Here is a 14,570-nt window from a genome sequence, read left to right as displayed (position 1 = left end):
GTACTTCCTAAGAGAAGACAGGCAGGCTGGAATTCACCTTAAATACTTTAGGAGCTCTGTAATACATCCCAGGTGATCACTTAGGAAGCCTTAGGCTTCTTCCAGCTAACAGAAATGGGCACTGCAAGGTGCAAATCACTTCATGTACGACAGGCACCTGCTTTGGGATGAAATGATGACAATTCCTTGGTGTGACAACATGTGCAGGCAGTTAGAATTTCAGGCAGCAGCTCAGAAAACTCACTATCAGCAAAGTAGAATCTACATATTTAGACACTGTTAAAGTACAAATTTTCAGTCCGAACTCCCTATTATGTCTTCAGTTCGTAGGTTTTGTTTTCTTCTTGCCCGTGAATTTCTCTACCTTATCCTCTATTCAAAATAAAGCCACTCTCCCTAGCACTATAACTTTCCAGCTCTGACCAGACTGAAATGGTGTTTATCAAAAAAAGAGTACTTAGGCTGTCATCAGATCTTACCTCTGGAAGGGAAGACTCACAACACACTAAGAAAGACAGTTTGCCTGCAATGTTCTTGGGCAAAACTCTTCAGCATCGCTGCAACAAAAACCCATCAAACACATCCCCAGAAGTACACTGCTGAAGATAACAAGTGCTGCTGTTTCCTGTAAAGAACAGATGAGAGCAATAACACTTTATCAAAGCTTCAAGATGTGAAATGAACACAAATATTCATTTAAGTTACATCTTGCATTTGCAAACTATAAGGAGCCAGGACATAGACTCAAGAGCTGGCATGTGATTATCCACACTGTTTAACTAGCAACAAGCTTCCCGACATGGGCTTTTCCCTCTTAACCTAGCATTTTCTCACACAACACAAAGGAATGGTTCAGGAGGTAACACGGAAAAAGGACAGTTCCCTCTAAGCAGTACAGATAAGGCCACTTCTCTGGAAGGAAGTGAATTTAGCCATATGGATGGATGCCCCCAGGGGCAAAGACTGGGTGCTGGACTGTTTTCTTTACTAGTGCTAAAGTAGCCATAAAGACCGGATGGGACATTGTGGGCATCTTTAAGTATAAGATCAAGATTGTATCTGCAAGACTCACCATACTAAGACTGTGATGTTTCGAATACTAATGAATACATTCATGCACAAGAGTAATTTTCTCAAATTAATTAGAATTACTCCTATGTATAAAAGTATGCCAGCGTAGGTGTTTGTAGAAGAGGTTTTGGAATGTCAGTCATCATGTATCCATCAGTTAAAGTACACTCATAAATGCTTTTGCGTGGAAGATTGTATTAACCTTAATATAAAATACATGTTTTCTGGGTCTGATGACTCAGGAAGAACTTGCAAGTCTATACCTCAACCCATTAATCTTATATAAATAAACTTTCCCCTTGTGAAAGGGAGTCCTGTAGCATTAATAAATAGGGATCTTTCTCAACCATAATCAGATTCTGTAAGAATCATTTAGAAACATTTAGATTAATTATTTGTTGCGAATTATTCACTTACCTCTGTCTCTTCAATCAAGAAGCATGGCTCTATTTCTTTCGGCAACATGAGCTAGTATAATAGAATACAGAGTTTCCACATTTAACTCTCATATCCAACACCATTTAATTAAAGTTGCAACTGTGAATAGTCATGAGTCTGGCCAAAATTTTGAAGGTTTGAATTCAGGCCCACTGGAGCGAAAGCCCCACCTATTCAGTTTGCCTCTGCAGTTTACACCCAACTTTGTCAAGGGGCCAACCTTTAATGATAGTGCATTTAAAGGCCAAAGTGGGGGTAAGAGGGTACAGGGTGTACTACTTCACACCCCGCCTTCAAAATAAACTCTGTCCAAGTCACCAAGAGTTACTTACAGAGAATTGCTGGGTATTTAAAGTAGCATGCTGGGAGGGCATTTTTGCCACAACACTTTGATAACTCTTAAAAGTTTTAACGTATGTTGGGCTTTGCTAGGTTTCTTGGCATTGACCCCATCTCAACTGGAGAAAGTAGAATGGACTGTCTTCCAAGCCCTTATGGCACAAATAAATCCAGTTATAAATAAGGACTCTCGTAAGCAATCAGTAATTATCACCATAGTCTGATCTATCAGGGTCAAGTGCCAGAGCTTACACTTCCCTGATATGCATGCTGAAGTCTGAAAATTTTTGAAATATTATTCCACCTTCTTGAAAATCCCTCTGTGCATCACTCACACTCTGTTTCTCTTTCAGAATCTCCTATTCTTCACAGTTGCTGGAGATTTTCATTAAGGTGAAAAAAAATAAAAGGAAAGGTTTTGTACAGAAATTGCAATTAGAAAAAGATAATGCCAATGCATAGTAGCCCCTTTCATGAATTACACACTGATGTTTGCTCTTGACTTTTGCATTTTTTTTAATATTTTTTATTCAATAAAAAAAAACCAACTCCTCAACCACCCCTAGCCATGAAAGACAGGAAAAGCATATTCCAAGAGAGAAAATACAGATGAAAGACAATTGCTTCCAAAAGCACCATGGGAAATGAAAACCCAGAGAACTCCCTAGCCTGAGGAAAGCTGTAGAGGTGAGCAGTCCAAAATTCCACCAGCAGAAGCAGCCAAATCAGAGATCTTTGGGCATCCTGGAAATTTTCTACAGTCTGAGTGGAACTGCTCTGCAACGTGCTCTCCATTGGAGCTATCTACTCTTAACCTTCTCCACATCTCCATCTCTTCATCTCAGCTTTGCTCCAGCCCCCTTTTCCTCTGCTTCCTTTACCCTGCTTGCTCCCCTTCCCCACAGGCTTCCCTTTCATTTTTTTCACAGTAACAATAAAAAAGTTCTGAAATGTCATTTTCATCATGAAAAGATGTGCAAAACCCCCAACGTTTTTAAAAGGCAGAATGATCCATGTAAAAGGAAACCCAAACAAGTAGCTGTGTGTCATAGCACCAACTACGAGCCCCAGAGAAGTCAAGATACTGTTTGTGCTGCCCTCCCTACGTGCACGCGTACTTACTCCCTCCTCATGGTCCTGACTGACCTACAGGTAAGTAGCCATTGCATTAAAGCAGATTCAGAGTTGTTTAGTAAGGCCCAGTCTTAATCAAACAAATCAGGGCTACTGACAGATTTACAGGGCAGAAGGTACTGGGTGTGACGCAGGAGAAAATCACTAACAGACATTAAACTGGCTCAAGTCTGTGGACTATGTTTTACTTACCAGTCTTGGGCTAACACCCAGGACTTTTCTTTCCTTGCAAAGGTATGATGTCAGGCACATGGCAGTTCTTGAGATTCTGTATAAGCCAGCATTGCCAGAGGCTCTGTGCAGGTGTGGTTAACAGTTATTTAATGATTCTTCACAATTGCATGTATCTGTCTGAACATAAATACAGTTTGATCATAATCTTTCTTTTCACACCATGAATTTGCCCTAGTGTTTCTACCCGTGCAGGTTCTCAAATGCCTGATCGTAGTTATTACAGACCTGAGATTCACTGGATCGTTTCAAACCATTCACAAGCACTTTGCTGTCCTGTTGGCTTGGTGAGGTGGAGAGACTGAAGGCAGTATATTTTGCATAAATACTGCAGTTCTTCACTTAAATTCTGTAAGTTTGGCTCCCTGATGACTCACAGGACTCTCCTCCCTTCCCCATGTTTACACACTGATGACAAGTACTGTTAAGTTACTAAAGGCAAAATTATCAAAAAAACAGAACACTGGCAATTCCTGGGAAAAGCTCTGTCTTTCTCCTTTCCCCAGCAGTTGAACGAGCCTTTATTCAGCATAAATATTAGTACAGTTCAATTAGTTAAAATAATTTTGACTGATAGTTCAACTGTTTCTTTTCCAAAAGGTAATAGTTTTCCTAATTAGTCACTTGCTTTGATAAGGCACTGACTTTTACTCTAATCTAAATTAACAAGACTTTATCTACCTGCATCATTTAAACACACCCTACTTGCAAATCTGGTATGACTAAAAACCAAGACAAGTGTTTGGTTTCATTTTACATTTGCTTCAAAGTGCCCCACTTGGAGGTTAATTATTAATCTACTCTAGTATATGTAAAGGTTCAGGGAAACGACGAGGTTAGTAGACAGTGCAGCAGTTGAGGAATTAGTAAACCCCTGTCCTGTTCCCAGCTTAGATCATGTAAGTTTGGCCAAGACATTTAAAACCTGTGAACTTTTACTTACAGAACAGAAATAGCAACAACCCTCTGCACAAAGCACTTTGACACCTTTAGGGAAGAAACTTCACATGTGTGAGGCAACACTGTGTTTGCCCACACCTTCAAGAGACTGAAACTCAGCTAATCCCTTAAGAACTCACCTAGGAACTGGAGATCACATGCTCAACCCATGCAACTCAACAAAACTAATGATTTTGTCAGATCTGCAGCCACTGAAGAACCAGCTCCTCAAGCTTTTACTGCATTTCTCCACCATCTGAAAAGTGGTGAATACATTTTCTGATTTCTGGACCACCGTTTGGAGGTTACAAATCCCTGCCCCCCACCACCCTGTATAATAATAATACTTACTGTAATAAATGTACCCTTGGTGTGACTACGCTACCTTGTCCCAGGAGTAAGCAAGCAGCAGCGTGGACCAGATTTTCAAAGACACCAACACTGTTCTGCAGCTGTCCAGGGGGCTAGAGGGTTAGATTAAAACGACTCAACAGATGACAATTCAGATCCTGAAGCAGGGAAGGAAAATGGCAAACAGCAAATGGAGGACAGAGCATGCACAAGACCGACAAAATTAGGGAGCATTAGTGCCAAATCCTGTCTGCCAGAGGAAGGCCTGGCCATCAGCAGGCTGCTCCTGGATTATATTATAATGCAGTTGACTTGTCTTGGGGGAAAAGAAAAATCCAGACATTTTTTACACCATTATTTATTTACAAATTTGGCTAATGCTTATATAAATCATGGGGTTCCATCCCAGAAATAGCTTTTTGAAAACAAACAAACAAACAAACAAAAACAACCCAAAAAAACCTAACCCAGAAGTAAGAATGTTGAATACTTATTGCTGTTCAACTGGGATATTATTGGCAAGGTGATTCATTTGTTAATCCACAGCACTATAAATAGTACTTTAACTTAGTTGAATGGAAACATACTCTTCATATCTCTAGTAACTTGTTTACCCATGTAAACTACATGTGTTTTTGAGTTTGCTTAGGTGTATTCCAGGAAGGGCTAGCAAAGTTCAATGACTCCACCACGCATGCAAAGCCCTTCAGCTCTTGGTTAATTTTGCTGTGCTTCTCTTACGAAGTTGTTCACTCTGCTCCATCAATGCACGGACTTGAAAGCAATAAGAGGCTATTGTAACAGCTCAGACGGTGTTTCCTCATATCATGGGCCAGTGATAGCAAGCCTCTGGCATCAATACCAAGTTTGGCGCCAACAGATATTTGGTCTGGTACCAGCAATAACAAGCTATGATGGTTTCTTTTTAAGTTTGTTTGGCACCAGTAGCAAGAAACATTCACTATTCCTGGCAGAAAGCCACAGAATTTCACCAAATGGCTTCTGCATCATAACTTCATAACAAACATAACACAGCGTTAACTTCTAATTGCGGCGCTGCCTGTCTCTTAGCAAGCGATTCCGTCCTGACAATTACATCCAGACTTATCAATACCTGTGCTGCCTTCCAATACCAGTTTCTTTCTTACTGTAAGCATAATGTCCTTAAAAAGATCCACAAACCTGTAAGCCCACCACCATTTGGATTTTCTCTTCACTTTCTTGGTGCAGTTAAATGAAACCAGGCAATCAGCTATGAGAAAAGCCTATGGGGACAGTTACAAAATTAAGTCATCACAAAATATGTTGTAAATACTGTGTTGACTTAACCTCCCTCCTCACCCGGCATGCTTTTATGTCATGTACTTTCACAGACTGCAGACCTGCAATATATTCCACAGAGGTTTACCTTACACTGGTGTAGAGCCCCATTTAAGCCCCTGAGGCTTAATGTAACACTAGTAAAAAGAGAGAATTAGCTATAAATTATCTGAGTCTTAGGACAGAGCACTCTCCATTTTGACAGCTCCTTGTTAAATGGTACCAACGCCTCTGATGAGGCCTCGTGGTGGATACCTCAGTGGACACAGCACAGAACAAGGGCTCTGAAAAGTTCAGTTCTACAGACAGGGTTGCAACCGATGTGCCAGATGATTTCCAGCAGGACTCCCCTTCACTCCTCTTTGCCTGTAAAATAGGAGAGCTCTGAGATCTCTGAGTGGAGAGGATGGTATAAGAACCAGGAATTATTTCTCTGGTACTAAGCATTAGTAACAACAGCAATAATGCCATCCTCTTCACAGGAGAAAGTCTGTCCCTGCCCATTCTGTCACAACCCAGTACGCTGGAGAAAATAAATTTTCTTAGATGTATACTTTTTTATGGGACATGAAGTAGGCACAGAGAGGAAGTGATACTAAGCTCTCGGCATGAGAAAATTTCATTCTGAGCAACAGCTTCCAAGAAAACAAAGACTACATGAAACAAAGTTGAAGTGGAACTCCCCATTGTAAATATAGCACTTAGTACCTGCCAAAGACATGAGAAAATCTCTGCCCACAGGGAATGGCTGTCCTTGTAAAAAAGTGCCTATCTGTGGAGTTCCCAGTGTGGGAATTCACGCAGACATGCATTCTGCTTCAGTGATCAAACTCTTCCTCTCAAGGTCTAAATGAATTTCCACCAACCTCCTTTCTTACAGCTCCATCGCTAGCTGGATTTCCTTCAACTGTAAAAATATACATAGTGCAATTAGCCAACCTTCACAGACTCTGTAGTTCATTTATGCATGCTAGGCACATCTCCTGCTGTGAGCAGCCCATCCAAAGAGAACTCTTTGAACTGGTCTATTATTGTTCATGTAGTGTATTGCATTGTCCAGTTTCATCATTCCTGGCAAGGCAGCACAGTCCTACAGCTTGCTACAGGAGGAGAAGAAGAGATGATGAAGTACTTTGTCCAGCTGGTGTGCCAGACATCTCAGATGTACAAATAAGCTTGCCTACCAGCAGCTATAGGACCTTCCCAGTCACCACAGAGAGACTTCTATTGACCACTTGTGCTTACACAATCTTATCCGGAAACCTTCTCTAACCTAGTTAGCAGTCTGGAGGGACAGACGGTAGAAAAGATGGGAAGAAAGGATTGGGTGGAAAATCAAAAGATTTTAAAAAGAAAAGCAAGACCATAGTGTGACACACCTTTGCACAATGTTTGCTGAAATATAAAACCAAATCATGGTTTTAAAATAACATGGAGACAATACAACTGGAACAACCAAAAATATACTCGCAATCACCAGACAGTGTAGCATTTTGCTACATTTAGTAAGGAATAATTTTAGAATTCATAGCTTGAGCAAACCACAAAGCACTACGCTGCCCTACCTCCAAATTCCCATTGGCACGCTCTTACTATTTCTGGATTAAATGAGTCAAATACTACAGAAAATGGGAAGCAAAGTTGAGTGTGTGATTTTCAAGCAACCATTCGCATTTCTCCCCTTTGTCTTTGACGAGGACCTGTTTTGGGTAGGAAAAGAGGGGGTCATACATCAAAAAAAGTCCTGCTATGCAGCTCTGAAGAGGAAGAGACATTTCATTTTAGAACAAAGAATCAGATTTTTTTTTACATTGCTTCGCGAGAAGTTTTTGGAGGTTTTTCTTGGGGTGATGGGGGTGGAGTGTTTGGCTTTGCTATAATACAGCACATCAAAGTGCTTTTGATGTGAAGTTTACTTAACAGAATCAGTTTTTCCGATGATTGTGTTAATCTTTATAAACCTGAAGGCGATACTGTGCCTTTTAAAAAACTATAGCAGGAAAAGACTTGAGGTTACATATACTCTCAGTGGTGAGAGACGGGAGTACTTGAACTATTTCGCCACTTCTTACAAGTTTGCTCGTTGTTTCATGGGCAGCAATAGCAACGGGCCTCACACCACTCTCACTCGGGCCGGGAAGGCTCTGTTTAAACCGTCCGCAGCCCTTCACGTAAGCACCTTCCCCTGATTCCTCAGGTAAGAGCCACCACAGATTTCAAGAGCCGGTTTACCACGGGCGCTCGCTCAGAGGCAGCAAAGGGGCCTTGAGCAGCAACAAGTATCAGCGCTGGTTGGTCTTCAAAAGGCTCCCTGCTCCCAGCCATTAATAGCCATCTCTGTAATTGTATGATTTTAAGCACAAGCTTCTGTCCCCTTTTAAATCTTGCAAAACCAGCTTTGCCATCCACTCCTAGTCTTGAAGTATGGCTGTGAAAAAGCTTCTGTTATGTCTGATGTGTTTACCTACAGCATTTGAATGACTTTTTAAGTTCTTTGAATAAAGATAAGAGACAATGTGTACATTTTCCACACAAATAGTGGAACGGTAATAAAATAAACATCAAAGGTAAGCTAGCAAATCATCGCTACTTCACTGCTATTTACAACAAAAGCAGGAAGAGGAAAAAACCTACCCTCACCGTTGGCATCATCTTAGAAAATACAAGTTTTGGAAGGAATGGTAGCTTTTTCCCATACCCTTAAACACAAACATTGGCACCTACAGCTAATGCAACGCTTTACTGAAAGATCTCCGTTTACATTACATGGAGACAACAACAACAAGGAACCAAGAGAGGTCTCCCTCCTCTTATTTTTGTCTTTCTGAATTGCCAGCTTTTCTGAACTGGTACAGCTATAGTGACAACAGGAAGACATCAAACCTATTATTACTAAAGTTAGCATGAGAACAACCAGAAGGACAGAAGAACATCTCATTGCTCAGTATTTACTATTTAAGTTTCAGGCAAACTGAAGAAAGGGCAAAGCTTTGCAACAAAATGCAGTTGTGTATGGGAATGTATATTCTGTTCAAGAGAGATCAAGGCAGAAAGCAGTGCTGTTTGTTTCTTCTGTTAGTCTTTTAAACCTGCCTTTTTTCATGTTCCTCTCCAACACTCCTTAAGAGCCAGACCACAACAGCACAGTCCTAACCAGAGTGACTCTGCACTAAGTATTTATTCTAAAATAAGGTCCAATTTAGAAAGACTGCTTTTGAAAAATATGGAGCAACCCAACTCTTTCTCCAGGACACAAAATTCAAAGTGTACATATGAGAAATAATATATAAGCATGACACTAGATTTCTGCTGATGTTTTTGTTCTGTTATTGTTTTGCAGACGCTAGTGCTACTGCTGTACGAAGTCAAATGGTGTTTTGCAATTGACTTTGAACAGCGAGCAGGATAGGACTGAACAAGGAGTTTTCAGAGAAGCTACTGCCACACAGCTCTCTTTGTTGGGTTGTTCTGTCTAGCAGACTGTTGAAAGAGTCAAAACCTCTGAAGGAGGGTAAGAGGCTGACAACTTCAACCTAAAAACAAACCCAAAAATTAAAATTAATTTTTCTAGAAAGTGTTTAGGCAAAATTACAGAATACTTATTGTCCTAGGTTTTATGGAAAATGTATAGACCCACAATGTGAGAGAACAAAAAAAAAAAAAAGTTAAAACAAAGTCATTGTTTTAAAAAAAGAAAGCCAAAACCACAATAGAAGATTTTATTGGAGAGCAACAGTTGTAACAGAGAAGTTACAAACGCACCATCCGGAAGGGATCACGCAACGCTACTGTATGTACATTAACACACTTAAAAGTAAGGTTAAAGTTTAGACTAATTCTCTCGTAGCAAAAGCCCATAGCCTTGCCTACCTGTTCACATCTTACCCCTGCACCAGGTGTGGTTATGACAGAAGGGGAGGGGGGCCCGGGCTGAACCGACTTTGTCAGGCTACATAAATCATTAGGAATTCACAACTGCGAAGCCGTGTATTATTTTCCAGCAGGTTGTTGAGCTGTCACATTACAACTTGTTGCAGTACACGGCGCTATTAAAATAAATCACGGCACGTAACAGGTTCTGCTCTGCCACCTACAAGCCAGTGTGCATTTTACACCTGGGAGGCGGGCCCGGCTCTGCGACGTCGCGCCGAGCTGCGGCTCCATTCGAAATACCCGGGAAGGGGAGGGACCAGGCGGGAGAAAATACAAACAAGTTTCGTAAAATAACTTTCCAACAAGACCTCGCTGTCATCTCAGCTAATTACGGCCCTGATACGGCTTATTAGCGCATACCCACCTTTGCTACCTTGCTTCTCCACCCACCACCCTTTCAGATCTTCGTCCTGGCTCCGCCTCTCGCCGGCGTTATAATGGGCTGGTCTGAAAGTGGTGGAGAGACACAGAACCACAGGGGAAGAGAGAGATAATGACAATAACACTAATAACCCTAATAACCCGGCTGCTGCCCGCGCCGCAGCGAGGAGCCAGCCCGGCGCCCCGGCGCTGACGGGGGCCGGAGCCCCAGAGCCAGGAGTAACCCCGACGGCCGGCAAGAGCTTCTCCCCGCGCCGGGGCAGCGCCGAACGGTAACAGCGGCCCCGAGGAGGACCGGGCTCGGGGGGGCGCGGAGCGCAGCCGGCACCGGCAGCCGCCCGCTCGCACCAGCTCCGCGGGGGCCTCCTCGCCCCTCTCCTCCGGCCCCATGGAGCTGCGGGAGTGAAGAGCCAGGACAGAAAGGAGGGCGGAGAGCAAGCGAGCGTCCCGGCGGGGGGAGCAGGAGGTGGAAGCCGGAGGAAGCGCCCCGTCCGCCGCCGAGGGCGGCAGGGCACCGCCGCCCGTCCGCAGCGCCCAGCGGCCGGGAAGGGGCCAAGGGCCAGCGGTCAGCCCCCCGCTAGCGACTCCCGGGGCGGCCGCCCGAGGCCAGCCCGCCGCCCAGCGCCGCCCGCCCTGCCTGCTGCCGCGGAGCTGTCCAAGCCGGCGCGGGGGCACAAACCCCCCGGAGCGCCTCGCCGCCCCTGAGGGCTGCGCCGAGGGGCGGGGGTCGCGCCCGCCCAGCGGAGCCGCGGGGGCGCGGGGTGGCCCGCCGGCGCCGCCGCCATGAAGCTGGAGGTGTTCTCGCAGCACTACGAGGACAAGCTCAGCGCCGGCAGCGACCAGGAAGGCAGCGGCTCCCTCTCCCCGGCGCCGGCCGAGAGCGAGCTGGGCTCGGACGGCGACTGCGCCGCCAACAGCCCGGGCGGCGGGGCCGGGCGGCCGGGGCACCCCCAGCCGCCGCCCCCCCGCCCCGCAGCCGCCGGCGCCGGCCGAGAGCGCCAAGGGGAAGCCCTACACGCGGCGGCCGAAGCCGCCGTACTCCTACATCGCGCTGATCGCCATGGCCATCCGCGACTCGGCCGGCGGCCGCCTGACCCTGGCCGAGATCAACGACTACCTGATGAGCCGCTTCCCCTTCTTCCGCGGCGCCTACACCGGCTGGCGCAACTCGGTGCGCCACAACCTCTCCCTCAACGACTGCTTCGTCAAGGTGCTGCGCGACCCGGCGCGGCCCTGGGGCAAGGACAACTACTGGATGCTGAACCCCAGCAGCGAGTACACCTTTGCCGACGGCGTCTTCCGCCGCCGCCGCAAGCGCCTCAGCCGCGCCGCCCCGCCGCCGCAGCCCGCCCGCCCCGCCGCCCCGCCGCCGCCGCCACCGCAGGAGGCGGCCGGAGCGGGCGCCGCGTCCCCCGGCGCTTCCCCGCGGTGCTGCTGCGCCTCCTCACCCTGCAACTGCGCGCCGGGCGCCGCCGCCAAGGAGGCAGCGGCGGGGGGGCAGCGGGGCGGGGGCGGCGGGCGGCGGCGGCGCCAAGTTCTCCAGCTCCTTCGCCATCGAGAGCCTCCTCCGGCGGCCGGCCAGGCCCCGCGCCGCCCCGCAGCCGCCGCCGCACGTCCGCCTCCTCTGGCCGGCGCCGCCCGGGCCCCCGCACCTGCTGCCCGGCCCCTACCCGCTGCTCCCCTACCCACCTGCCGCGCAGCCCCCGCCCGCCGCCCTCTACGGCGGCGGCCTCCTGCAGCTCTGCGCCTACGGGCTGGGCGAGCCGCCGCCGCTGCTCCTGGGGGGCGGGCGGCAGGCGCTGGCCCAGGGCGAGCCGCCGCCGGCGGAGCGGCCGCGGCCGCCGCTCTTCCCCGCCGCCCTTCCCAAGGGCGGGAGGGGGCCGCCCGGCTCCCCGCTCTACGGGCCCCTCCGGCTGGCCGGGCCGCCGCAGCCGGCGGCGGGGGGCTCGGCCTCGTTCCGCCCGTACGCCGTGGAGACCCCCCTGGCTTAATGGAGCCCCCTCCTCCCCCTCTGCGAGGGGCCTGCCCGGGGAGGCGGGGAGGGGGAAAGGAGGAGGCTCTGGAACCCGCACTTTAACTCCAGAGGCGACCAAACCCGCCACGCAAAAGCCGCGGTGACTGTGCCTTAGTGAAATGACAGTGGGTTTAACTGAAACCAAAAAAAAAAAAAAAAAAAAAAAGAAAAAAATCAAAACAGCTGTCGTTTTGGACATAGCCATGAGCCTCAAGTGCTTCTTACTGTTCGTTGAGACTACTTGACTTCAGCCATTCCCTCACCACCTCCTTTCTGTCCCCCCTCTTGTCCCCCCATCTCCTGCCACCGAAGCCGCGGGCAGCGGAGCAGGGGATGCCCGCGGTGGCGGCAGCCGGGGGATGCGCTGTGCACTGGGGGGGCGGGGATGGGGGCCGGGAGGAGCAGGGAGAGAGAGAGGGAGGGGGGCCGGGGGCTGCTGTGGAGCCGTAGGTCTGTACTGCAAAGCAATGCATCACTGTGCCAAAAGAATCCTTTTCTCCTGTCCGGCAACTAGCATTTCGTGGGAAGGGAGGACATTAAATTATTTATAAAAGTAGTGTTTTTAACACAAAAGAGAGTGCAGCTTTTTTAATTAATTATTGTTCGGGGGAGGGGGCGGGAGTGGGGAAAGGGCTCAAGGAAACGTCAGGCACTGTGTCCTGTACTGGTTGGCGTTGTGCATTTAAGGCCAAGACCACTGCTACTGGAAGAGAAAAGTAATTTTTTTTCGTATCTTATTTTTGTGTTTGTATATAACATATGTGCGTGTGCATTCTATTGACGCTCGGGCACCGTGTTTTTTCCTTTTTTTTTTTTTTTTTCTCTTTCTCCTCTCCCCCGAATAAAAGCTGCCCCCTGAATAAAGACGGTAACAAGGAGAGCGTGCTGTCTGTGCTGGCGTGGCGGGGGGAGCCGGCCGTGGGACAGCCTGGGCCGGGGAGCGCTCGGGCTGCGGGGGCCGCCGGGCTGCCCGCCCCTGCCTCCCCACCGGGCGAGGTAGAGGTGCCACAGACGGGCCCGCCTGATTTTGACCACGGGAGGTGAGAGAAGTTCTCCTCTTGGGCTGCTGCCAGGGTTGGAAACCCTCTGCAATTCCTCGAGTCAAGTCAGGTTTCCCCGCCGATGCTCAGCTCGGCAGAAAGGCTGGCCGTCTGCAGCAGGCAGACTCGCAGGCTGGCTTGGGAGCAGCCTGAGGAAGTCCTGGGCACCCGCCTGCCTTTTTTGATTCCCACCCCCCCCCCACCCCCCCTTCTTTTTCTCTTTTCCCCGAAGGACAGCAGACGAAACGTAATGCTGTTGTCATCTCTTGGTCCAAAGAAAACTCACTTCAGGAAGGTCGCTGACATGACCGGGCTCCAGCTGCTTCTGCTGGAGGCAGCCCCCCTGGCACCCGCGGGAGGGTGAACGCTATGGAATATTGGATGGGAATAAAAAGGGGACACACGTGTCCTTCTCCCGATGGGTGTTATGTCAAGGCTGCTCATGTTGAGGCTGCTCCGTATTGCCAGAAGCGGTCAGGAAAGCCTCCGAACGACCGAGTCAGAAGAAGGGAGGGATGGGGTTTTAACTGCCCGTGGTACTGAATTACCATTTAGTGGCATCCCCGAACTCGAAGAGCTCTAAACAAACACCGACATGACAATCCGGGGCTTATTCGTTCGTTTGTTTATTTTAATTGTAAAAAGGATGGAATTGGCGGACTTTTCCCCACTCCGAGTCTCCTGTAAGCACGGATCACCAAAGCAAACGATGACAAGCAGAGTTTTGGGCGCTGGTTGTTCTTTTTCCTAATTACTCTTATTTCGGACTCTGGACTTTCTCCCCCACCTCCTTTTCCCTCAGCGCCGGGGTTCAGCCTCTGAGTAGCTTCTAACCCTACTTGCAAAACTCACGCCGAATAGCGAAGGTGTGTTGGGCAAGGAAAGCTTCAAACAGAACGATCCGCGGGCGAGAACACCGACTTGTTTCAATAAAGCTCAAGCAGATTTCATGGTGTGTTTAGTTCAGACCATAACATTCATCAGAACATTGCGAGAGATTAGTGACTAATGTATGAAGTAATCCAACCCTTGAAGGAATTGGTTTTTATGTACACACACGCATGCACACACACACACGCACGCACTATTTCGACATCGTTCTGCCTTCAAGGCTCTGTGCAAATAATCTACCCTTCAATAATCTACCCTTTCCTCGAGCTCGTATTCTAACATCTTTGTCTTCATATGAGTCCACATGAGCCCTCAGTATGCAACTGTTAATGTATTTTGGTTTTGTCGATCTGTAATGGTCGTATTTCAGGGTATGTTATAAGCACCTTGACGGAAAGTGGAATTTGTTATTACAGCCACGAGCGGGTATTTAATCGCATGTACGTAAGCGTGAGCAGGGATGAATGCGTGTGTAAAAGTCCGCTTGA

General features: G+C 47.9%; 1 protein-coding gene and 1 long non-coding RNA gene across 2 annotated transcripts; one reads left to right on the top strand and one right to left on the bottom strand.

Moving 5' to 3' along the window:
- Positions 1-324: 324 nt before the first annotated feature.
- Positions 325-4,079, bottom strand: LOC129784204 (uncharacterized). Its single transcript, XR_008746650.1, has 3 exons — positions 3,175-4,079; positions 1,489-1,539; positions 325-625 (listed from the first exon to the last, which is right to left on the bottom strand). It is a non-coding gene; the product is annotated as an uncharacterized LOC129784204 (long non-coding RNA).
- Positions 4,080-9,359: 5,280 nt separating this feature from the next.
- FOXQ1 (forkhead box Q1) lies at positions 9,360-12,128 on the top strand. The gene is given in 3 exon segments (XM_055799840.1): positions 9,360-11,097; positions 11,099-11,565; positions 11,621-12,128. Coding segments are annotated over 3 exon segments (1,152 nt in total). The 5' UTR covers positions 9,360-10,920.
- Positions 12,129-14,570: the final 2,442 nt, after the last annotated feature.

This window comes from Falco peregrinus, chromosome 3 (assembly GCF_023634155.1).
Source record: "Falco peregrinus isolate bFalPer1 chromosome 3, bFalPer1.pri, whole genome shotgun sequence".
NCBI classification, from domain to species: Eukaryota; Metazoa; Chordata; class Aves; order Falconiformes; family Falconidae; genus Falco; species Falco peregrinus.
Note: the sequence above shows the minus strand (reverse complement) of the source record. Positions and strands in the feature narration are given on the sequence as shown.